The sequence below is a fragment of the Heptranchias perlo genome, chromosome 25 (genome assembly GCF_035084215.1).
Source record: "Heptranchias perlo isolate sHepPer1 chromosome 25, sHepPer1.hap1, whole genome shotgun sequence".
NCBI classification, from domain to species: domain Eukaryota; kingdom Metazoa; phylum Chordata; class Chondrichthyes; order Hexanchiformes; family Hexanchidae; genus Heptranchias; species Heptranchias perlo.
In genome coordinates this window covers 1,778,535-1,804,477 of record NC_090349.1, presented here as the reverse complement: position 1 = coordinate 1,804,477, position 25,943 = coordinate 1,778,535, and the positions used below count along the sequence as shown (strand labels likewise).

The 25,943-nt window shown below is 46.8% G+C and overlaps 1 protein-coding gene across 8 annotated transcripts in view; it reads right to left on the bottom strand.

Annotated features, from left to right (window-relative positions):
• Nucleotides 1–25,943, bottom strand: part of specc1la (sperm antigen with calponin homology and coiled-coil domains 1-like a) — a 400,129-nt gene that overhangs the window by 138,522 nt on the left and 235,664 nt on the right. For 5 of the 8 annotated variants that reach the window (XR_010967162.1, XM_068005421.1, XM_068005426.1 and 2 more), the window contains exon 11: nt 3,334–3,423. The exons of 1 other annotated variant lie outside the window; for it this stretch is intronic. Coding sequence is in view for 6 of the 7 variants with exons in the window: in XM_068005421.1 (XP_067861522.1) it covers nt 3,334–3,423 (90 nt within the window). In the remaining variant the exon portion in view is untranslated. The remainder of the gene's footprint in view (nt 1–3,333; nt 3,424–25,943) is intronic. 2 more of the 8 variants (XM_068005423.1, XM_068005425.1) reach the window with 1 other exon arrangement.

The window sequence follows — 25,943 nt, the reverse complement described above, 5'->3', positions numbered from 1 at the left end:
CTTGAAAAGGTGGTGGTGAGCCGCCTTCTTGAACTGCTGCAGTCCGTGTGGTGAAGGATCTCCCACAGTGCTGTTAGGAAGGGAGTTCCAGGATTTTGACCCAGCGACGATGAAGAAATATTTCCAAGTCGGGATGGTGTGTGACTTGGTGGGGAACATGCAGGTGGTGTTGTTCCCATGTGCCTGCTGCCCTTGACCTTTTAGGTGGTAGAGGTCGCGGGTTTGGGAGGTGCTATTGAAGAAGCCTTGCCGAATTGCTGCAGTGCATCCTGTGGATGGCACACACTGCAGCCACTGTGCGCTGGTGGTGAAGGGAGTGAATGTTTAGGGTGGTGGACGGGGTGCCAATCAAGCGGGCTGCTTTGACCTGGATGGTGTCGAGCTTCTTGAGTGTTGTTGGAGCTGCACTCATCCAGGCAAATGGAGAGTATTCCATCACACTCCTGTCTTGTGCCTTGTAGATGGTGGAAAGGCTTTGGGGAGTCAGGAGGTGAGTCACTCGTCGCAGAATATCCAGCCTCTGACCTGCTCTTGTAGCCACAGTATTTATATGGCTGGTCCAGTTAAGTTTCTGGTCAATGGTGACCCCCAGGATGTTGATGGTGGGGGATTCGGCAATGGTAATGCCGTTGAATGTCATGGGGAGGTGGTTAGACTCTCTCTTGTTGGAGATGGTCATTGCCTGGCAATTGTCTGGCGCGAATGTTACTTTTCAGCCCAAGCCTGGATAATGTCCAGGTCTTGCTGCTGCGGGCACGGACTGCTTCATTATCTGAGGGGTTGCTAATCGAACTGAACACTGTGCAATCATCAGCGAACATCCCCATTTCTGACCTTATGGTGAAGGGAAGGTCACTGATGAAGCAGCTGAAGATGTTTGGGCCGAGGACACTGCCCTCATGAACTCTTGCAACAATGTCCTGGGGCTGAGATGATTGGCCTCCAACAACCATTACCATCTTCCTTTGTGCTAGGTATGACTCCAGCCACTGGAGAGTTTTCCCTGATTCCCATTGACTTCAATTTTACTAGGGCTCCTTGGTGCCACACTCGGTCAAATGCTGCCTTGATGTCAAGGGCAGTCACTCTCACCTCTGGATTTCAGTCTTTTGTCCATGTTTGGACCAAGGCTGTAATTAGGTCTGGAGCAGAGAGGTCCTGGCAGAACCCAAACTGAGCATCGTGAACAGGTTATTGGTGAGTAAGTGCCGCTTGATAGCACTGTCGATGACACCTTTCATCACTTTGCTGATGATTGAGAGTAGGCTGATGGGGCGGTAATTAGCTGGATTGGATTTGTCCTGATTTTTGTGGACAGGACATACCTGGGCAATTTTCCACATTGTCGGGTAGATGCCAATGTTGTAGCTGAGCTTGGCTCGAGGCGCGGCTAGTTCTGGAGCACAAGTCTTCAGCACTGCAGCTGGGATGTTGTCGGGGCCCATAGCCTTTGCTGTATCCAGTGCACTCAGCCGTTTCTTGATATCACGTGGAGTGAATCGAATTGGCTGAAGACTGGCTTCTGTGATGGTGGGGATATCGGTAGGAGGCCGAGATGGATCATCCACTCCGCACTTCTGGCTGAAGATGGTTGCAAACGCTTCCTGGCATGCTCTTCTGCACTCCTCATTGAACCAGGGTTGATCCCTGGCTTGTTGGTAATGGTACAGTGAGGAATATGCCGGGCCATGAGGTTACAGATTGTGCTGGAATACAATTCTGCTGCTGCTGATGGCCCACGGCGCCTCATGGATGCCCAGTTTTGAGCTGCTAGATTTGTTGAGTCTATCTCATTTAGCACGGTGATAGTGCCACACAACACGTTGGATGGTGTCCTCAGTGCGAAGATGGGACTTCATTTCCACGAGGACTGTGCGGTGGTCACTCCTACCAATACTGTCATGGACAGATGCATCTGCGACAGATGGATTGGTGTGGACGAGGTCAAGTAGGTCTTTTCCCTCGTTTGGTTCGCTCACCTCCTGCCGCAGGCCCAGTCTGGCAGCTATGTCCTTCAGGACTCGGCCAATTCGGTCAGTAGTGGTGCTACCGAGCCAAATTGAAGTCCCCCACCCAGAGTACATTCTGTGCCCTTGCTACCCTCAGTGCTTCCTCCAAGTGGTGCTCAACATGGAGGAGGACTGATTCATCAGCTGAGGGAGGACGGTAGGTTGGTAATCAGCAGGAGGTTTCCTTGCCCATGTTTGATCTGATGCCATGAGATTTCATAGGGTCCAGGGTCAATGTTGAGGACTCCCAGGGTCACTCCCTCCTGACTGTATATCACTGTACCGCCACCTCTGGTGAGTCTGTCCTGCCGGTGGGACAGGACATACCCAGGGATGGTGATGGAAGAGTCTGGGACGTTGGCTGAAAGGTGGATTCTGTGAGTATGGCTATGTCAGGCTGTTGCTTGACTAGTCTGTGGGACAGCTCTCCCAATTTTGGCTCAAGTCCCCAGATGTTGGTGAGGAGGACCTTTGCAGGGTCGACTGGGCTTGGTTTGCCTTTGTTGTGTCCGGTGCCTAGCGGTCCGATGCCTGGTGGTCCGTCTGGTTTTATTCTTATGACGACTTTTTTTAAGCGAGATTTTACAACAGAGTGGCTTGCTAGGCCATTTCAAAGAGCAATTAAGAATCAACCACATTGCTGTGGGTCTGGAGGACAGGTTGCATCGACTAGGTTTGTATTCCCTTGAGCTCAGAAGATCAAGGGGTGATCTAATTGAGGTGTTTAAGATGATTAAAGGATTTGATAGGGTAGATAGAGAGAAACTATTTCCTCTGGTGGGGGAGTCCAGAACAAGGGAGCATAACTTTAAAATTAGAGCTGGGCCGTTCAGGGGTGATGTCAAGAAGCACTTCTTCAGACAAAGGGTAGTACAAATTTGGAAAACTCTCCCCCAAAAGCTGTTGCGGCTGGGGGTCAAATGAAAATTTCAAAACTGAGATTGAAAGATTTTTGTTAGGTAAGGGTATTAGCGGTTACAGAACCAAGGCGGGTAGTTGGAGCTAAGGTATAGATCAGCCATGATCTGATTGAATGGCAGAAGAGGCTCGAGGGATTGAATGGTCTACTCACGTTCCTATCATATATTTTATCACTATAAAAGCAGGGAGAACCCTGAACAGGAAGTATGGCTCTTGCCTTTCCTTCCCCATTGAACATATATTTATGAATTTCTCGACTCCACAGCATCTTCTCCGATGCAAACTGAGAGGTTTTGAGGTTGAATTGAAATAGCTTAATGATAGGTGTAATTTATAGAGGTCCCTAGTCTTGTGCACAATCCAACCACTCACAAAACCATTTGAACTCTCTGACTCCACTCACCTGACATGGACTTTGCAGAGTCAATGGTCTGAACTCGCTGTAAGGAAGCTGGTGATCGGTTCGCAGAGGAGGATCTTAGTAAGTGATCTGCTACAAAGTAAACATAGGAGAATGCAGTGATGAGAGGCACTTCATGCCAATGAAACACTACAAAACTAAGCTGGAAAGAAAGCAACTGCAATCTAAAGTCTCAGCTAATCTTGTTTTTCTGTAATTACATTTCTGACCATGAGAACAGGAACTTGACTTCTGTACAATCACTTTATGAAATCAGCCTTTGTAGTTAAAGAAAGTACACTCGGCTTTCAGTCATCCCTCCACTGTGTGCAACCGCTGGAGATGCAACACCTGTTCATTCATCTCCTCTGTCATCGTTTTCCGGGGCTACAAACACTTTCTGTGTGAGAGAGCAAGTTATGTGTACTTCCTCTAATCTAGTATTGCTGGTTAAGGTTCACCCTGCTCCACACTGGGGAGAACAAACACAAATTAGGTGATCGCTTAGCCAAACACATCCATTTTGCCCGCAGCTGTGATCTCGTTCCCTGTGATCCTCCACTTTAATGCACCCTCCCAAACCCACTTTGGCCTTTTACATTGTTCCAATGAAGCTCAATGTAAGTTCCAGGAACGGTCTCTCATCTTTCTCCTGGGCACTCTGCAACCTTGTCTGGACAGTGATTTTAGGAATAGGAGAGGGGGACGGGTGGAGGCGTGCCGTTGGCATTCGAAGTTTACCCTCTCCTTGAGAGCTGCCAGACTCGCTGTATGCTGCCAATGTTTTCCAATTTCATTTGGCCATATGGGATCTTGGCTTTTATTAATAGAGGCATAGAGTACAAAAGCAAGGGAGTTATGCTGAACTGTTATAAAACACTGGTTAGGACTCAGATGGAGTGTAGTGTTCAATTCTGGGCACCACACTTTAGGAAGGATGTCAAGGTCTTATAGCGGGTACAGAAGAGATTTACCAGAATGGTACCAGGGATGAAGGACTTCAGATTTGTGGAGAGACTCGGGTTGTTCTCCTTAGAGCAGAGAAGGTTAAAGGGAGATTTGATACAGCTGTTCAAAATCATGAACTGTTTCCAGTGGCAGAAGTGTCAGTAACCAGAGGACACAGATTTCAGGTAATCGGCAAACAAAAAGGCGACATGAGGAAACATTTTTCTTACGCAGCGAGTTGTTATGATCTGGAATGCGCTGCCTGAAAGGGTGGTGGAAGTAGATTCAATAGTAACTTTCAAAAGAGAATTGGATAAATACCTGAAGGGAAAATATTTACAGGGCTATGGGGAAAGGGGAAGGAAATGGGACTAATTGGATAGCTCTTTCAAAGAGTTGGCACAGACACAATGGGCCGAATGGCCCCCTCCTGTGCTGTACCTACTATGATTTCTAACCTGATATGTAGGCTGTGTTTTCAATTTCTCATCTTTTCCATTGATGTGCCTCTCACTGCTGCAGCTATTCACTGTAAACAAATATTCCGTTTGTTTAATGCTTTTAATCTCTGCAACACTGCTTTTAATTGCCTGTTTCAGATGATCTGTTCATGATCCAACATCATTCACCGATATTTCCATTCTGTGTATTCCACTTTTTCTGATTCTATTAAAATGCTCATTCATCTTTCACTTCTGTTCAGTTACTAATTCGTGGCACCAATTATCGTTGGCATTTGAACGTAGTCAGGAAATATTTTATGCAAGGTCACCGGGTCAACATTATCTCAATTCAATTAAAATAAAAATGATGAATTACCAGGATGAAATAACTTTAGAGTGAGAATGCACACAGCATGCAACAGGATGACAAGATAGATCACCGAATCGCACAGCCAGTGAGAAAGCAGCTGCTAATGAGAAACAGAGGATGGGATATATCATAGGGACACACACACACACACACAAAATACTGGTAGCGATCAAGACACTCTTCCCCCTTGCTCCACATCGTGGAGGTAGCCAGTTAAATTCCAATACAGATATCCCAGTTTTTCAGGACATATTTAAGCAGCATTCCCACACACTTTAAGCAGATTCTTTTTAACTCAGCGTGCCAGAACTGAGTTTAGTTCCCTAGCATGCTGCTCTCCTTGGGGCCGTTGTTGCCTATACTCAGCCATTGGTGGCCCATTTCTGCTTGGATTTGGAAAAGCCTGTCAAAAATTGATCAGTTTGCAGACATGACCATGCATGTACTTGAGTCATTTGCCATTAGATTTGTAGAGAAAAAACAGCCTTTGAAACAATTGTAGGCTGTTTTTAATTCAATGCCAATTATTTTTGAAGTTGTCCCCAATTCCATCAAGGATGGTGGGAGCAGGGATGTAGCGTTAAGAGTCTGCAACCAACCTACACAAAGCCACATCTAACTCCATAAATGGCAGCAGCTGTCTCACGGACACTGGGCTCCCAGAATCCAAGTTAAAAGACCAACAGAACAGCAGCAAACGTTAACACAACATGATCACCTGGTCACACCCAGTAACTCCCCAAATCAAGTTATCAGCCGTTACGCGTGCCTGACCTCTCTCTCCCCTCCCACCACGCACGCCTGACCTCTCCCTCCCCCTCTATGCGCGCCTGACCTCTCCCCCCCCACTCTCTGCACCTGACCCCTCTCCCCCCCCACTCTCTGCGCCTGACCTTTCTCTCCCTCCCTTCTCTGCGCCTGACCTCTCTCTCCCCCCCCCACTCTCTGCACCTGACCCCTCTCCCCTCCCCCCCACTCTCTGCACCTGACCCCTCTCCCCTCCCCCCCACTCTCTGCACCTGACCCCTCTCCCCCCCCACTCTCTGCGCCTGACCTTTCTCTCCCTCCCTTCTCTGCGCCTGACCTCTCTCTCCCCCCCCACTCTCTGCACCTGACCCCTCTCCCCTCCCCCCCACTCTCTGCACCTGACCCCTCTCCCCCCCCATTCTCTGCGCCTGACCTTTCTCTCCCTCCCTTCTCTGCGCCTGACCTTTCTCTCCCCCCTCTTCTCTGCGCCTGACCTTTCTCTCCCTCCCTTCTCTGCGCCTGACCTCTCTCTCCCCCCCCACTCTCTGCACCTGACCCCTCTCCCCTCCCCCCCACTCTCTGCACCTGACCCCTCTCCCCCCCCATTCTCTGCGCCTGACCTTTCTCTCCCCCACTCTCTGCACCTGACCCCTCTCCCCCACTCTCTGCACCTGACCCCTCTCCCCCACTCTCTGCACCTGACCCCTCTCCCCCACTCTCTGCACCTGACCCCTCTCCCCCACTCTCTGCACCTGACCCCTCTCTTCCCCCCCCCACTCTCTGCACTTGACCTCTCTCTCCTCCCCCCCCTCCGCCCCCCCCACTCTCTGCACCTGACCCCTCTCTCTCCCCCCCCCACTCTCTGCACCTGACCCCTCTCTCTCCCCCCCCCACTCTCTGCACCTGACCCCTCTCTCTCCCCCCCCCACTCTCTGCACCTGACCCCTCTCTCTCCCTCCCACTCTCTGCACCTGACCCCTCTCTCCCCCCCCCCACTCTCTGCACCTGACCCCTCTCTCTCCCCCCCCCACTCTCTGCACCTGACCCCTCTCTCTCCCCCCCCCACTCTCTGCACCTGACCCCTCTCTCTCCCTCCCACTCTCTGCACCTGACCCCTCTCTCCCCCCCCCACTCTCTGCACCTGACCCCTCTCTCTCCCCCCCCCACTCTCTGCACCTGACCCCTCTCTCTCCCCCCCCCACTCTCTGCACCTGACCCCTCTCTCTCCCTCCCACTCTCTGCACCTGACCCCTCTCTCCCCCCCCCACTCTCTGCACCTGACCCCTCTCTCTCCCCCCCCCACTCTCTGCACCTGACCCCTCTCTCTCCCCCCCACTCTCTGCACCTGACCCCTCTCTCCTCCCCCCCCACTCTCTGCACCTGACCCCTCTCTCTCCCCCCCCCACTCTCTGCACCTGACCCCTCTCTCTCCCCCCCACTCTCTGCACCTGACCCCTCTCTCTCCCCCCCACTCTCTGCACCTGACCCCTCTCTCCCCCCCCCACTCTCTGCACCTGACCCCTCTCTCTCCCCCCCCCACTCTCTGCACCTGACCCCTCTCTCTCCCCCCCACTCTCTGCACCTGACCCCTCTCTCTCCCCCCCACTCTCTGCACCTGACCCCTCTCTCTCCCCCCCCCACTCTCTGCACCTGACCCCTCTCCCCCCCCACTCTCTACACCTGACCCCTCTCTCTCCCCCCCCCACTCTCTGCACCTGACCCCTCTCTCCCCCCCCCACTCTCTGCACCTGACCCCTCTCTCTCCCCCCATTCTCTGCGCCTGACCCCTCTCTCTCCCCCCCCCCATTCTCTGCGCCTGACCCCTCTCTCTCCCCCCCCCCACTCTCTGCACCTGACCCCTCTCTCCCCCCCCACTCTCTGCACCTGACCCCTCTCTCCCCCCCCACTCTCTGCACCTGACCCCTCTCTCTCCCCCCCCCCATTCTCTGCGCCTGACCCCTCTCTCTCCCCCCCCCACTCTCTGCACCTGACCCCTCTCTCTCCCCCCCCCCCACTCTCTGCACCTGACCCCTCTCTCTCCCCCCCCCCCACTCTCTGCACCTGACCCCTCTCTCTCCCCCCCCCCCACTCTCTGCACCTGACCCCTCTCTCTCCCCCCCCCCCCACTCTCTGCACCTGACCCCTCTCTCTCCCCCCCCCCATTCTCTGCGCCTGACCCCTCTCTCTCCCCCCCCCCACTCTCTGCACCTGACCCCTCTCTCCCCCCCCACTCTCTGCACCTGACCCCTCTCTCTCCCCCCCCCACTCTCTACACCTGACCCCTCTCCCCCCCCACTCTCTGCACCTGACCCCTCTCCCCCCCCACTCTCTGCACCTGACCCCTCTCCCCCCCCACTCTCTGTACCTGACCCCTCTCCCCCCCCCCCACTCTCTGCACCTGACCTCTCTCTCCTCCCCCCCCCACTCTCTGCACCTGACCCCTCTCTCCCCCCCCCCCACTCTCTGCACCTGACCCCTCTCTCCCCCCCCCCACTCTCTGCACCTGACCCCTCTCTCTCCCCCCCCCCACTCTCTGCACCTGACCCCTCTCTCTCCCCCCCCCCACTCTCTGCACCTGACCCCTCTCTCCCCCCCCCCCACTCTCTGCACCTGACCCCTCTCTCCCCCCCCCCACTCTCTGCGCCTGACCCCTCTCTCTCCCCCCCCCCACTCTCTGCACCTGACCCCTCTCTCTCCCCCCCCCCCACTCTCTGCACCTGACCCCTCTCTCTCCCCCCCCCCACTCTCTGCACCTGACCCCTCTCTCCCCCCCCCCCACTCTCTGCACCTGACCCCTCTCTCCCCCCCCCCACTCTCTGCACCTGACCTCTCTCTCCCCCCACTCTCTCTGCGCTTGACCTCTCTCTTCCCCCCCCACTCTCTGCACCTGACCCCTCTCTCCCCCCCCCCACTCTCTGCACCTGACCTCTCTCTCCCCCCCCTCTCTCTGCGCTTGACCTCTCTCTTCCCCCCCCACTCTCTGCACCTGACCCCTCTCTCCCCCCCACTCTCTGCACCTGACCCCTCTCCCACTCTCTGCACCTGACCTCTCTCTCCTCCCCCCACTCTCTGCACCTGACCTCTCTCCCCCCACCCCCTGCACCTGACCTCTCTCTCCCCCCCCTCCACCTCTCTCTGCGCTTGACCTCTCTCCCCCCCAACCCCCTAACAAGGACAGAAGCAGAGGCCCAAGGACAGAGTGGTGTTGAGGAGGATGGAGTAAAGGGGGCACACAATGCGGGAGTGGACTGAAGGCCACTGCTTCTCTTCTGCTGGTTGAAATTCCTGACCAGTTTCACGCAAGCTGCTGCTCCAACACAGGCCCACCACTGTCTCCATGCTGGGGGCTTTGCACTCCATGCTCCACCAATTCTGTGCGCCTTCAAGCTAGGGGGTTCTGTCTATCTAGCTATTGGTGGGTTTAGGATTTATTACTCTAAGTTCACCAATAGCAGCAGAGAGAACAACCGGTAGACAGTCAGGAGCAGCCAGCTCTGTGAGACAGTTGCCCAAATTCACATTTTCAACTTACAAATTCACAAATAAATACAGTTTGCGGCAGGATGCCCACCCCGGTTGCCATTCCTCACTAATCTTAACCAGGACACTAGGAGGATGTGCCGAGCAGGGACACTACCCTATCAACAGAGAGGGGCAAAGATCCCATTACTGCCATTTTTACGGAACCTCCTTGTGTGCGGCTCAGGAATGACCCGAGAATGAGTCAGCTGTCCATCCTCTTGGATGGTGAAGGGAATGGTTGGGAAGTGAAATCAAATTTTTTTTAAAAATCAGCTATATTTTAGCTGCCAGACCTTTGCAGCAAGTTGCTGAACACAAGAAGCACACATACAGGATTGGTCCAGGGAACTGGAAAGAGCAGAAAATAGTTAGTCCAGAATTTGACAGGCAAAATAAAAATGATAGATCAAACCCAGTTTTTCAACATAGTGTAATAGTGCAGAGAGCGTTCAAAGAGGATCTATAATATCTGTGCTATGCGAGAACAAATACATATATAAAGGAAACAAAAAAGGAATATTACCTGTGTTAGACAACTGGCATCAATCAGACAGAACACTTGATTTCCACAAACTGTGGAGTTTTGCTTTACAGGATGAATTCAAAGTCAACTGAAGCAGACTATTAATCTAGTTATTGCTTTCCCCATTATTTGCACTGCTGATGTGTAATTATAAAACTGCTGCACCCAGTGGAACAGTAAATTACCATTTAAATTTACTGTCATTACTTCAAGACAACACATACCCACCGCTATGATTAAATACTCTGTCACACTGGGCACTGACAAGTTTATTCACTAAGTATGCAGCTGTCTTATTAAATTGCAATGCATCAGTCACAGCTTGCCATCAAATGGATACATTTAGTACACAAGGGTTCTGATTCACTGATCAACTGCAGTGCAGTCAGGAACAACCAGAAATAGCAATGTTTAATTGTGCACACTGAAGTCTTAGCAGGACAACAATGAGTAATGCTTCTACAAAATACAAATACACAGTGTTTTTGTGATCTATACAGTGTAACATTTCTAATCTCATAAGGGCTTGATTCCGTGTAACCTCCAACTGGCAGGGCAAGTGACTGAGCTGTGAACTTTAACATTTAGATACGAACAGTGATCTGACAAACGAGCTAATCGATTGTTACTGTCTTTTTCTCGTCTCATAGAATCATAGAATGATATAGCACAGAAGGAGGCCTTTCGGCCTCTTTGAAAGAGCTATCCAATTAGTCCCACTCGCCTGCTCTTTCTCCGTCGCCCAGCAAATTTTTCCCCTTCAAATATTTATCCAATTCCCTTTTGAAAGTTATTTTTGAATCTGCTTCCCTTTCAGACAGTGCATTCCAGATCATCATAACTCCCTGTATAAACTTTTTTCCTCATTTTGCCTCTGGTTCTTTTGCCCTCTGGTTACAGACCCTTCTGCCACTGGAAACAGTGATATTTACCCTTAAAAAAAACCCACATAATTTTGAACACGTCTATTAAATCTCCTCTTAACCTTCTCTGTTCTAAGCAGAACTATCCCTGTTGGGAGAAGGTTCCTAAAAGGCAAACATCAGACCACGTGACCGTGGCCATCTCAGTCAGACCCCATGTGGTGGCTAGTGTAGGCGATGGAAATACCACACTGGCTCATCTGAGTTTGGGACGAGTATTTGCTGTAGCGAGTTAAAATGAATTAAAAACAACTCTTGGAGCGCTAACAAGTTTACATTTTGCATCATAACTGGACATGTTTATTGTATTTAATTGTTGTAAATAACAAGCTGAACAAGAATATTGAGCAAAACTGATTAGTGTCAAGTCTGTTTAAAAATTATCCAGGGAAACCATGTTATGAGTGTTTGCTTTTTGCTCCTTGTCAAAAAAAATATTTTGACTCTAATTTCATTGCATGATGAATGCATTTTCAAAAGGAGAAGCTATTTTATTAATTGTTCCACTTCTCATTTTTCATTTCATGGTATCATAGTAGGTACAGCACAGGAGGAGGCCATTCGACCCATCGTGCCTGTGTGAGCTCTTAGAAAGAGTAATCCAATTAGTCCCACTCCCCTTGCTCTTTCCCCATGGCACTGGAAATTTTTTCCCTTCAAGAATTTATCCAATTCCCTTTTGAAATTTACTATTGAATCTGCTTCCACCTCCTTTTCAGGCAGCGCATTCCAGATCATAACAACACACTGCGTTAAAAAAAATGTTTCCTCATGCTCTTTTGCTGATCACCTTAAATCCGTGTCTCCTGGTTACCGACCCTTCTACCATTGGAAACAGTTTCCCCTTATTTACTTTGCCAAAATTGTTTATGATTTCTCTATCAAATTTCCCTTAACCTTCTCTGTTCTAAGGAGAACAACCCCAGTCTCTCCACATAAGTGAAGCCCCTCATCTCTGCACCATTCTAGTAAATCTCCTCTGCACCCTCTCTAAGGCCTTGACATCCTTCCTAAAGTGTGGTGCCCAGAATTGAACACAATACTCCAGCTAGGGCCTAACCGGTGTTTTATAAAGGTTAGGCCCTAGCTGGTTTTATAACTTCCTTGCTTTTATACTCTAGGCCTCTGTTTCTAAAGCCAAGGATCCCATATGCCTTTTTAACAGCCTTTTCATCTTGTCCTGTCACTTTCAAAGATATGTGTACATACACCCCCAGGTCTCTCTGTTCCTGCACTCCCTTTAAAATTGTACCATTTAGTTTATATTTCCTTTTCTCATTCTTCCTACCAAAATGCATCACTTCACACTTCTCTGTGTTAAATTTCATCTGACATGTGTCTGCCCATTTCACCAGTCTGTCTATGTCCTCCTGAAGTCTGTTACTATCCTCCACATTGTTTACTACATTTCCGAGTTTTGTGTCATCTGCAAGCTTTGAAATTATACCCTCTATACCCAAGTTCAGGTCATTAATATATATCAAAAAGAGCAGTGGTCCCAACACTGACCCCTGGGGTCACCACAGCTCACATCCCTCCAGTCTGAAAAACAACTGTTCACCACTACTCTCTGCTTTCTGTACCTTAGCCAATTTCGTATCCATGCTGCCACTGTCCCTTTAATCCCATGGGCTTCAAATTTGCTAACGAGTCCTGACATCAGTAGTAGGGAAAATGCTAGAATCTATTATTAAGGACATGGTAACAGGGCACTTAGAAATTCATAATATGATTAGGCAGAGTCAACATGGTTTTATGAAACGGAAATCTTTTTGATAAATCTATTAAGAATTTTTTGGGGGTGTAACTAGCAGGGTAGATAAGGGGGGAACCACTGGGTGTACTATATTTGGATTTTCAAAATTCATTTGATAAGGTGCCACACAAGACGTTGTTACACAAGATAAGGGCTCATGGGATTGGGGGCAATATATTGGCGTGGATTGAGGATTGGCTAATGGACAGAAAACAGAGAGTAGGAATAAACGGGTCATTTTCGGGTGCCGCAAGGATCAGTCCTTGGGCCTCAGCTATTTACAATCTGTATTAATAACTTAATTGAAGGGACCGAGTGTAATGTATCCAAGTTTGCTGACGATACAAATCTTGGTGGGAAAGTAAGCTGTGAGGAGGACGCAAAGAGTCTGCAAACGGATTAGACAGATTAAGTGAGTGGGCGAGAAGGTGGCAGATGGAGTATAATGCGGGGAAATGTGAGTTTATTCACTTTGATAGGAAAAACAGAAAAACTGAATATTTTTTAAACGGTGAGAAACTATTAAATGTTGGTGTTCAGAGAAATTTGGGTGTCCCTGTACACAAACACAGAAAGTTAACATGTAGGTACAGCAAGCAATTAACAAGGCAAATGGTATGTTGGCCTTTATTGTAAGGGGATTGGAGTACAAGAATAAGGCAGTCTTGCTGCAATTGTACAGGGCTTTGGTGAGACCACACCTGGAGTACTGTTTTGATCTTCTTACCTAAAGAAGGATATACTTGCCTTAGAGGCGGTGCAACGAAGGTTCACTAGATTGATTCCTGGGATGAGAGAGTTGTCCTATGAGAGAGATTAAGTAGAATGGGCCTATACTCTCTGGAGTTTAGAAGAATAAGAGATGATCTCATTGAAACATGTAACATTCTAAGAGGGCTTGACAGGGTAGATGCAGAGAGGTTATCTCCCCTGGCTGGAGCATCTAGAACTAGGGGACAGTGTCTCAGGATAAGGGGTCGGCCATTTAGGACTGACTTTACTCAGAGGGTCGGGAATAATTGGAATTCTCTACCCCAGAGTGGTGTGGATGCTCAGTCGTTGAATATATTCAAGACTGAGATCGATAGATTTTTGGTCTCTGAGGGAATCAAGGGATATGGGGATCGGGCGTGAAAGTGGAGTTGAGGTCGAAGATCAGACACAATCTTATTGAATGGTGCAGTAGGCTGGAGGGGCCGTATGGCCCACTCCAGCTCCTATTTCTTATGTTCGTATGTGGTACTTTACCAAACGCCTTTGGAAAATCCATATACACATCAACCGCATTACCCTAATCAATCCTCTCCATTACTTCATCAAAGAACTCAATTAAGTTAGTCAAACAAGGTTTGCCTTTAACAAATCCGTGCTGTCACAAACACCAAACAGCCTATTTTTGTTATATAACAAATATGGGTTTTAAAAAATCTTTTCAGATTTCTGAGCCCTGGCCCACTGTGACTGGCAAGGGAAGGGTAGACCATATTTCTACTTATAAGGCCCACATGTGACAACCCCTCCTTACTTATCCCCTCTCTCTTCCCTTAGCTTCTGTACTGCATACCTTTTCAGTGATATCAATTTCTGCCTCAACTCCCCTCTCCTTCATCTTCAGCATTCTCCTATCTTCATATAAACTCCCTCACTCAGTTCCTTCACCACCCCTTTGACTGCTTCATCTCTTGTGACCTCTCTGCTCCTGAGGTCTTCATGACTGGCCAGTTCACTAAATAGTTACGGAAAAGAAAGTCTTAGTTCACCCATCCAGAAAGACCCTGGATCCCCATTTCAGCATCCAATTGTTTAAGCAATTCCAGAGTTTTCACTTCCACTACTTTTCCTGGAAGTCGATTCCATACATTCATGACTCTTTATGTGAAGAAGAATTTCCTGATATCAGTCCTAAGTTTACCTTTTACTAGTTTGAACCTGTGGCCACCTTGTCCTACTCTCGCAATTTATTTTAAGAGTAATATGTTGGGGAACATAGGAACAGGGGTAGGTCATTTAACTCCTCGAGCCTGTCCCGCCATTCAATGAGATCATGGCTGATCTGTGACCTAATTCCATATACCTGCCGTAGCCCCATATCCCTTAATACCTTTGATTTGATTGCCAAAAATCTATCAATCTCAGATTTAAAGTTAACAATTGAGCTAGCGTCAACTCCCATTTGCGGAAGAGAGTTCCAAACTTCTATCACCCTTTGCGTGTAGAAGGGTTTTCTAATTTCACTCCTGAAAGTCCCAGCCTCCCCAACCAGCAGAAATAGGGTAGATAGAGAGAAACTATCAATTGTCCTTAATATCTTGAAAACTTTGATCAAATCACCCATTAACTGTTTAAATTCCAGGGAATACACGCTAGTTTGTGTAAAATCTCCTCATAATTTAACCCTCAGAGTCCAGGTATCATTCTAGTAAATCTACGTTGCACTCCCTCCAAGACCAATACATCCTTCCTAAGGTGCGGTGCCCAGAACTGAACACAGCACTCCAGGTGTGCTCTAACCAGGGTTTTGTATAGCTGTAGCATAACTTCTACTCCCTTGTATTCTAGTCCTCTAAAGGCCAGCATTCCATTAGCCATATTGATTATTTTCTGTACCTGTCCATGACATTTTAATGATCTATGTACATGGACCCCATAGTCTCTCTGGACCTCCACTGTTTCGAGCTTTTCACTATTTAGAAAGTACTCTGATCTATCCTTTTTAGGTCCAAAGTAGATGACCTCACACTTACCTATGTTGAAATACATTTGCCACAGTTTTGCCCATTCACTTAATCTATTAATCTCTCTAATTTTATGCTTCCATCTACACTGCTTACAATGCTGCCTATTTTTGTGTCATCAACAAACTCGGATATGTGGCTCTCTATCCCATCATCTAAGTCATTAATAAATAAATGTTACTTTTTCCATTCCCTTAATTGTTGTGTATACTGTTATAATATCACCTCTCAGACGCTTCCTTTCCAGGCTGAAAAGCCAGAGTCTCTCCAGTCTTTCCTCATAACTCAGACCCCTGACACTAGGGATCACCCTTGTGCCTCTTTTTTGAACTGTCTCCAACATTTGAATATCTCCCTTCTGTTTCAGCAATCAGAAGTGTATAGAGTATTCAAGATGTGATCTGGCCAGAGCACTGTACAGTTTGATTGCTATCTCCTCTAACCTCCATTCTACTGTTTTGGCTATGTAGCTCAACATCCTATTGGCTTTGCTGATTGTTGCTCTGCATTGTCATGTCAACAAAGACTCCAAGTTTACTTTCAGCTTCATCCTGAGCTTTTTGACCTCATCCATGCACTATATGTGTCACCTATTTTTCCTTCCTATGTGCAGTACTTTACATTTGTCCACATTAAATGCCTCCTGCCATTATTCTGCACACATACATATTTTGCCCAATTCATCCTGTAATTTCTGAGTTCCTTCCTCCAATCCCACTTCCCCATCTAGTTTGGGATCATCTGCAAATTTGACCAATTGCATTGAGTTTCTGAATCCAAGTCATTGATGTAAATTAGAAACAGTAGTGGCTCCAACACCGAACCCTGGGGCACCCCAACACAGTACTCTTCCCCTCCCTCATTGCCCTGACATAACTCCTCTAAAGAGTGCACCTTGTTTTCAACCCCCTAACCAATTCCTTATCCATTCCCAGGTTTACCCTGAATTTAATTAATAGCCTTATGTGGAACTGTGTCAAATGATTTCTGAAGTCTAGAAACACCACATCGTAGAACTTTGCACAGTCCACTTCTCTCGTCGCTTCCTCGGAGAAGTCAGGCAGGATGTTACCCTTCACAATATATGTTGACTGCTGATTACTAGATTATTATTTACAGATAATCTTCAAGCGTACTCCTGATAATCAATTCCATTATTTTACATGGAATGGAGGACGAATGAGTCTGTTGTTGTCCACCTCTGTTTTGCCCCATTTTTGAATATGAGCAGCACGTTAGCCTATTTCCAATCTACTGGTATCTCCTGCCCAGTGTCCAGTGACTCCCTCTTAATGATTGTCAGTGCCTCACAAATCTCCTACCCAGTCTTTCTCAGCTCTCCAGGATAAATACTTGGGGATTATTTTTTGTTTTGAGTCTTCTTCAGCCAGTCTAGGACTTCCATCCCATTTATACCAAAGTCACTGATTTTACTCAGGTTATCGGTGTTTGGGGCGGGCGTGTTGCTCATGTCTTCCCTTGTGAATATTTAGAGGAATGAATCATTCAGAATATTTACTATTTTGTGCTGATCCTCAGTTTCAATCCAGTTTGCATCTTTATGAGTTTTCAGCTTTTCTCTGATTGCCCTTTTACTGTTGCAATACTGAAACATTTCCTTAGTGCTCTTTAGCCTCTGCTGCCCCTTTGGCTCTCCGATCACCCTTTCAACATGTTCCTTCATTTTCTGGTACTTATCTCAGTGGATCCCTTCCTCTTTCTGTCACTGAGATTTGTAGAGGTTATTTTATCTGATAAATTCACTTGTAATTTCTTTGTTAATCAGTTTAGGGTCATGTTTGATTACTCTGAGCTTGTATTTATCTGATACGCTCAGCATTATTCCTTTAGACATGCTCTACCAGTCCTTTACTGAAGTGTTGCTCATCAATCTACCCCAATCCATTTGTTTTACCTGTTCCCTCATTTCCTTGAAATTAGCCCTTTTAAAGTTATATACAGGACTCCCAGATCATGGTTGCCATCCCCCAGGTATGGTATGACTTCCATTTCCTGTAAATGTTTGGGTCATTTACCAATACCAGGTCAAGACGAACACTGCCTTTTATGACTTTCTTGATCGAATGGGACATAGCAACAGGGGTACGCCATTCAACCTCTCGAACCTGTTCTGTCATTTAATTAGATCGTAGCTGATCTGTATCTTAACTCCATCTATTTGCCTTGGTCCATAACCCTTAATACCCTTGCCTAACAAAAATCTTGCCTAACAAATGTTATCTGTTTTTAATATAATGGGTCATTTGCTGGCTTTCTCTGCCTTCCGGATGTTTCTGCCTCTCTCTGTTTTTTTTTTCCTGTTTGTTTTTTTGTTGAATGTGTATTCGGGGGTTCTGCAGGTGACACCTCTCTGTCTGAACACGGTGATTGCCTTGGCAACGGGCAGTTGCAGGGGCAGTCTGTAAACACCATGTATTGTTCTGTGATGTATAAATGCGTAGGCTTCAAGGAGCTCCTGAACATTTACCTGACGAAGGAGGAAGCCTCCGAAAGCTTGTGAATTTAAAATAAAATTGCTGGACTATAACTTGGTGTTGTAAAATTGTTTACAATTAACAAAAATCCATCAACCTCAGTTTTGAAATTTTCAATTGACCCCCAACCTCAACAGCTTTTTGGGGGAGAGTTTTCCAGATTTCCACTACCCTTTGTGTGAAGAATTGCTTCCTGACATCACCCCTGAACAGCCTAGCTCTAATTTTAAGATTCTACCCCCTTGTTCTATACTTCCCCACCAGACAAAATAGTTTCTCTCTATCTACCCTATCAAATTCTTTAATTATCTTAAACACCTCAATTAGATTACCCTTTAATCTTTTATATTCAAGGGAATAGAAGCCTACTCTATGCAACGATCCTCATAATTTAACCCTTTCAGCCCTGGTATCATTCTAGTGAATCTGCACTGCACCCTCTCCAAGGCCAATATATCCTTCCTGAGATGCGGTGCCCAGAACTGAATGCAGTACCTCAAGATGGAGTTTAACCAGAACTCTGAACAGCTGTAACATAACTTCCACCCCTTTCAATTCCAGCCCTCTTAAGATAAAGGCCAACATTCCATTAGCCTTTTAAATTATTTTCTGTACCTGTTCACTAGCTTTTAGTGAATTCTGTACTTCGACCCCTAGATCTCTCTGCTCCTCCACAGTTCCTAGCTTCTCGCCATTTAGAAAATACTCTGGTCTATCTTTTTTAGGTCCAAAGTGGATGATTTCCATTTGCCACAGTTTTGCCCACTCACTTAATCTATCAATCTTGTCCCTTTGCAACTTTCTGCTCCCATTTACACTGTTTACTGTACCACCTAACTTAGTGTCATCCACAAACTTAGATATAAGACTCTCTGTTCCTTTATCCAAGTCATTTAAAAATATAGTGAAAAGTTGACACCCCAGTACAGATTCCTGGGGGACACCACTAGTCACATCCTGCCAATCTGAGTACATACCCATTATCCATAGTCTCTGTCACCTACCTCCTAATCAATTCCCTATCCAAGTCAACAGGTTGCCTCCAATTCCACGCGTTCTAATTTTTATTAACGGTCTCTTATGTGGAACCTTGTCGAATGCCTTCTGAAGTCCATATAAATAACACCCATAGCGTTGGGAGCGGGCAGAACACCACGGGAGCGGTCCCAAGTAGTGCAGCAGAGCAGGGAAAACAAATTCTGAGAAAATTTGCAAAAGTGCCGTCACGGTCGACATCATGTTTCCATGAAAGCAAAGGTAAGTCAATGTAGGATACACTCTATAATATTAATTACAATTAGTTATCATCGATTGAGAAATAACTATCTTAAAACAGGGTAAATAAAGAAATAATAAAATAGGATTCAAAGGGTACCAAGATAAAACATAAACAACATAAGAGGCATATTATATATAGAAGCTAAATAGAATGGTATAGAATAGAATGGAGGGACAGCTGAAACCCATTGCCTGCAATTCCTGCACCATGTGGGAAATCCAGGGCACTTCAGGTGTCCTGGGTGACCACGTTTACAGGAAATGCCTCCAGTTGCTCGAGCTCGAGCTCAGAGTTTCTGAGTTTGGGGAGTGGTTGGAATCACTGCAGGACACACGGGAGGCTGAGAATTTTCTGGATCGTGCGTTCCAGGAGGTGCTCACCCCACAGCCACAGAGAGCTCAGGACAGTAAGCGGGTGGCCATCCAGCGGGGTAGGAAGAGGCAGGCAGTGCAGGAATCCTCCGGGAGTGCATCACTCACTAACCGTTTCTCAGTACTGAATACCGGTGAGGGAGACGACACCTCGAATGAGTGCAGTCCGGAGCACGGCACCATGGGGCAAAGGACTGCGTAGGGGGCACAGCAAAGCAGGAATGCAGTGGTTATAGGGGATTCGATAGTCAGGGGACAGACAGACGTTTCTGCAACCTCCGACGCGAGTCCCACGTGGTGTGTTGCCTCCTTGGTGTCAGGGTAAAGGACATCACTGAGAGGGGGCAGAACATTTTGAAGGGGGGGGGGGGGGGGAAGGGGACAGCCAGAAGTTGTGGTCCTGTGGAAACCATTTAGATAGGAAGGAAAAGGGTCGAGGTCCTGCAGTCAGAGTTTCAGAGCTAGGGAGGAAGTTAAAAAGCAGGACCTCAAAGGCAGTCTCTGGATTACTCCCAGTGCCAAGTGCTACTGAGTATAGGAATTGTAAACAATTTTACAACACCAAGTTATAGTCCAGCAATTTTATTTCACCTGAGGAAGGAGGTAGCCTCCGAAAGCTTGTGAATTTAAAATAAAATTGCTGGACTATAACTTGGTGTTGTAAAATTGTTTACAATTGTCAACCCCAGTCCATCACCGGCATCGCCACATCACGAGTATAGGAATAGTAGGATAAGACAGGTTAATGCATGGTTGGAGAAATGGTGCAGGAGGGAGGGTTTCAGATTCCTGGGTCATTGGGACCAGTTCTGGGGCAGGAGGGATCTGTTCAAGATGGACGGGCTGTACCTCAACAGAGCTGGGACCAATGTCCTCACGGGGAGGTTAACTAGTGCTGTGGGGGAGGGTTTAAACTAATTTGGACGGGGGTGGGCACCAGGATGAAACATTAGAGAGGAGAAACAAGGTGCACAGAGGACTGGGAGAGACAAGTAGCACTAGAGTAAAGAATAGTTCAAAAATAGGAGGGATCAAACAGGGGGACGATGCAAGGCAGTCTAAAATGAGTTTGGAGTGCATGTGCGTAAACACACGTAGTGTGGTAAATAAGGTTGGTGAGCTGCAGGCTCAAGTCGCCACATGGGACCACGATATAGTGGCAATAACAGAGACCTGGCTCAAAGAAAAGAAGTACTTAATATTCCTGGCTACAAGGTATTCAGGAAAGATAGGGAAGCAAAGAAAGTAGGAAGACGGATGGCAGTGTTGATCAAAGAAACTATTATAACACTGGTAAGGGATGATGAAGTTGAGGGGTAAAAACGACAGAATCTATTTGGTTAGAATTAAGGAACAATAGAGGAGCTATTACGCTACTGGGTGTATACTATAGGCCACCAAATGGTGGGAAGGAGAGGAGCAAATTTGTAGGCAAATTTGATGCAAGAACTTTAGAGTAGTGATAATTGTGGACTTCAATTATCCCAATATAGACTGGGACAGTAACAGTGTAAAGGGCAAAGAAGGGGAGGAATTCCTGAAATGTATACAAGAGAACTTTATTGAACAATGTGTTTCCAGCCCAGCGAGGAAGGAAGCAGTGCTGGATCTAGTTCTGGGGAATTAAGTGGGGCAGGTAGAGCATGTTTCAGTGCGGGAGCATTTGGGAAATAATGATCATAATATCATTGGGTTTAGAATAGTTATGGAAAAGAACAAGGGACAATCAAACATAAAAATACTTAACTGGAGGAGGGCTAATTTGAGTGAGTTAAAAAGGGATCTTGCCCTGGTGGATTGGAATCAAAAATTGGTAGGCAAAACAGTAATCGAACAATGGGAGGCCTTCAAGGAGGACATAGTTCGGGTACAGAGTAGGCACATTCCCACGATTGGGAAAGGAAGGGTATCCAAAGCTGGATGATTAAAGATATAGAGATTAAAATGAAACAGAAAAGGGAGGCTTATGACAAATGTAAGGTTCATAATACAGTAGCGAACCAGGCTGAATACAGAAAGTACAGAGGAGATCTAAAAAAGGGAATAAGAGGGGCAGAGAGTATGAGAATAAATTAGTGGCTAACATAAAAGGGAACCCAAAAGTCTTTTATAACGATGGAAATAGTAAAACGGTAGTCAGAGGAGCGTGGGACCGATAAGGGACAAAAAAGGAGCTCTTCTTGTGGAGGCAGAGGGCACGGCTGAGGCACTAAATGAATACTTCACATCGATCTTCACCAGAGAAGAGGATGCTGTCATTATAGCAATAAAGGAGGAGGCAGTCGCGATATTGGATAGGATAAAAATAGATAAAGGAGGTATTTAAAAGGTTGGCAGTGCTCAAAGTAGAAAAGTCACCCGGGTCCAGATGGGATGCATCCTAGGTTGCTCAAGGAGGTAAGGGTGGAAATTGCCGAGGCTCTGGCCACAATCTTCCAATTCTCCTTGGATATGAGGGCGCTGCCAGAGGACTGGATGATTGCAAATGTTACGCCCCTGTTCAAAAATGGGACGAGGGATAAACCCAGCAACTACAGGCCAGTCTAACTTCGGTGGTGAGGAAACTTTGAGAGACAATAATCCAGGAAAAAATTAACTGGCACTTGGAAAAGTACGGGCTAATAAATGAAAGTCAGCACGGATTTGTTAAAAAAAAAATCGTGTTTGACCAACTTGATTGAGATCTTTGATGAAGTAATGGAGAGGGTTGATCAGGGTAGTGCAGTTGATGTGTATATGGACATTCAAAAGGCATTTGATAAAGTACCATACAATAGACTTGTAAGCAAAATTAAAACAGAGCACTGGTGAACGGCTGTTTTTCAGACTGGAGGGAAGTATTCAGTGGTGTTCCCCAGGGGTCAGTATTAGGACCATTGCTCTTTTTGATATATATTAATGACCTGAACTTGGGTATAGAGGGTATAATTTCAAAGTTTACAGATGACACGAAACTCCAAAATGTAGTAAACAATGTGGAGGATAGTAACAGACTTCAGGAGAACATAGACAGACTGGTGAAATGGGCAGACACATGGCAGATAAAATTTAACACAGAGAAGTGTGAAGTGATACATTTTGGTAGGAAGAATAAGGAGAGGCAATATAAACTAAATGGTACGATTTTAAAAGGGATGCAGGAAAAGAGAGACCTGGGGGTGTATATACACAAATCTTTGAAGGCGGCAGGAAAAGTTGAGAAGGCTGTTAAAAAAGCATAAGGGATCCTGGGCTTTATTAATAGAGGAATAGGATACAAAAGCAAGGAAGTTATGATGAACCTTTATAAAACACTGGTTTGGCCTCAGCTGGATTATTGTGTTCAATTCTGGGCACCACACTTCAGGAAGGATGTCAAGGCCTTAGAGAGGGTGCAGAAGAGATTTACTAGAATGGTACCAGGGATGAGGGACTTCAGTTATGTGGAGAGACTGGAGAAGCTGGGATTGTTCTCCTTGGAGCAGAGAAGGTTAAGAGGAGATTTGATAGAGGTGTTCAAAATCATGAATGGTTCTGACAGAGTAAATAAGGAGAAACTGTTTCCAGTGGCAGAAGGGTCAGTAACCAGTGAACTCAGATTTAAGGTGATTGGCTAAAGAACCAGAGGCGACATGAGGAAGCAATTTTTTTTTTAAACACAGCGAGTTATGATGATCTGGAATGCACTGCCTGAAAGGGTGGTGGAAGCAGATTCAATAATAACTTTCAAAAGGGAATTGGATAAATACTTGAAGGAAAAATAATTACAGGGTTATGGGGAAAGAGCAGAGTAGTGAGACTAATTGGATAGCGCTACCAAAGAGCCAGCACATACATGATGGGCTGAATGGCCTCCTTCTGTGCCGTATCATGATACTATGGCAGACACTCCCTTATCTACCACATTTGTTACCTCCTCAAAAAATTCAACTAAGTTTGTTAGACATAACTTACCCATTACAAATCCATGCTGGCTCTCTCTGACCAGTTCATATTTGTCCAAATGCTCGGTCACTCTGTCCCTAATAACAGATTCTAGTAATTTCCCCACAACTGACGTTAAGACTAATTAGGCTTATAGTTTCCTAGTTCGTCTCTCCTACTCCTCTTAAATAATCAAGTGACATTGACAGTTTTCCAATCCAAGGGGACAATTCCTGAATCGAGAGAGTTTTGGATGATCAGGACCAACGCATCAACAATTTCCTCACCTTTTTTTTTTAATACCCTGGGGTGGAAACCATTGACTCCTGGGGATTTATCTATCTTTAATCTCATTAGTTTCTCCATTACCATTTTTAAAAAAAACTTGTACTGAACCTAGTTAGTTACTCATCTTGATTTATTTTAATTTTCCTTGTATCTCTGGCACTTTATCCTCTATTGTGAAGACAACACAAAGTAGCTATTTAGTAAGTGCCATTTCCTGATTTCCAATTACAATATCACCTGGGTCTGTTATTAAGAGCCCCACATGACTCTTAGCCACCCTCTTTCTCATAATATATTTGTAAAAAACCTTTAGTGTTGTCCTTAATATCCTTCACAAACTTTTTCTCGTATTCCCTTTTTGTAGCTCTTACCACTTCCTTTGTATCCTTTTGCTGTTCTTTATATCTCCCCTAGTCCACGGAATCCCTACTGTTCTTTGATTTCATATGAGCCCTTTCTTATAGTTTTATACTATCTCACTTCCCTTATCATGAAGCAGTTGCTCATTACATTTGCCAACACTGACTCTGAACCACTTAAGAAAGAAAGAACTTGCATTTCTATAGTGCCTTTCACCTCAGGACGTCCCAAAGCACTTCACTGCCAATGAAGTACTTTTGAAGTGTAGACACCATTATAATGTAGGGAAATACAGCCAAATTTCACTCAGCAAAGTCCCAGAAACAGCAATGAGATAAATGACCAGTTAATTTGTTGTAGTGATGTTGCTTGACGAACACCAGGAGAACTTCCTAGCTTTTCTTCAAATGGATCTTATAGATCCACCTGGAAATGCAGATAGGGCCTCGATTTAACGTCTCATCTGAAAGACAGTATCTCTGACAGTGCAGCGCTCCCTCAGTACTGCACTGGAGTGTCAGCCGAGATTATGTGCTCAAATCTCTGGGGTGAGACGTGAACCCAAAACCTTCTGATTCAGAGACAAGAGCGATAAGCACTGAGCCAAGGTTGAAACGTGGGCCCCGATATTAGCGGGGAGGCGGGATGGCAGAATGGGGGAGGGGGCGCGCGATTGGGCACGTCTGTAACCCGCTCAATAAAATCCATCTGTTCCCCATGCGATCGCGGGTAAATTGGGGCCACTTATTGTGGCTTCCGGGTTTGGCGTCTGAAACCTGCGCAGCAGGCGGACTGCGCACCCACGTCACAGGCTGTCAGCTGGAGGAGCTCTATTTAAAGGGGTAGTCCTCCAATGGCTGCTCCTGGAGGAAACACCCAAATAACACAATGGAGCAGCCAGGGGGAAGGCTGCTCTAAGATTAAGTGATGACTCACTCCAGGTGCTACCGGATGGGGTGAGGAGGAGGGATGTGTTCTATTCAGCCGACGGGAGGAAGTGGCCTACCTCTGCCACCAAGAAGGCCTGGCTCAAGGTGGCAGAGGAGGTCACCAGCGGCAGCAACATCTCCGCACATGGATCCAGTGCAGGAAGTGCTTCAATGACGTAACTAGGTCAGTCAAAGTGAGTACACTTATTGATTCTCCTACATTCCGTCTTCCACATCACCGCCCCCACCCCACAACTCCTTCTGCACTGCCAGCACTACTCCATCACATCACTGCTCACACCCACTCAAAGCTCATCCTCAACTTACCTGCACTTCCTCACCTTCACAGTACTCACCCCACCCCTACCACTCAACCCAATCCTCATACAATGTCATGGCTCTGTCTCATACTCACCCTCTGATGCATCTCTTTCACGGTCAGCCTCACCCAAACCAATACATTCAGCGGTTGGCCACGTCACCATCACTCACTCACGCCTCTCTACTTTCTCCCCTTATAGGAGAAGGGAGCCCAGAATGCACGGGAGAGAGCGAGGACCGGAGGGGGGCCGCAACATCAGGTCGTCCCCACTGTTGCGGAGCAGGAGGCGCTGGAGCTGAGCCGCACCCTTGAGTGCCTGTCCGTTGGAGTCGCCGAGACTGGCACCCGACAAACGTCTGGTGACAGAACTTTAACATTCAGCACTCACAATAGCAATTGATGTTAACATGCCTTGCCATCTTCAGCAACTCAACATCTGTCATCATGCTTAATATTGCCTTCTGTTCTCTTACAGGGCCTTCAGCGACCGCTGTGAAGGCGGAGGGCGATTCCTTAGAGCACCTGCCGGCCTCTGAGGGGGCACCGTCACATTTGAGCGAGCCTTCCACCAGCGCAGATACACACACCTCGGTGGATCCCCGTCTGCAGTTAGTTGGGGTCGCACATGGTGAGTCACCACACACACGTGAGCACAAGCAGACACTGGTGGTAGAGGCAGCTGTGGAGAGCCTGCGTCGG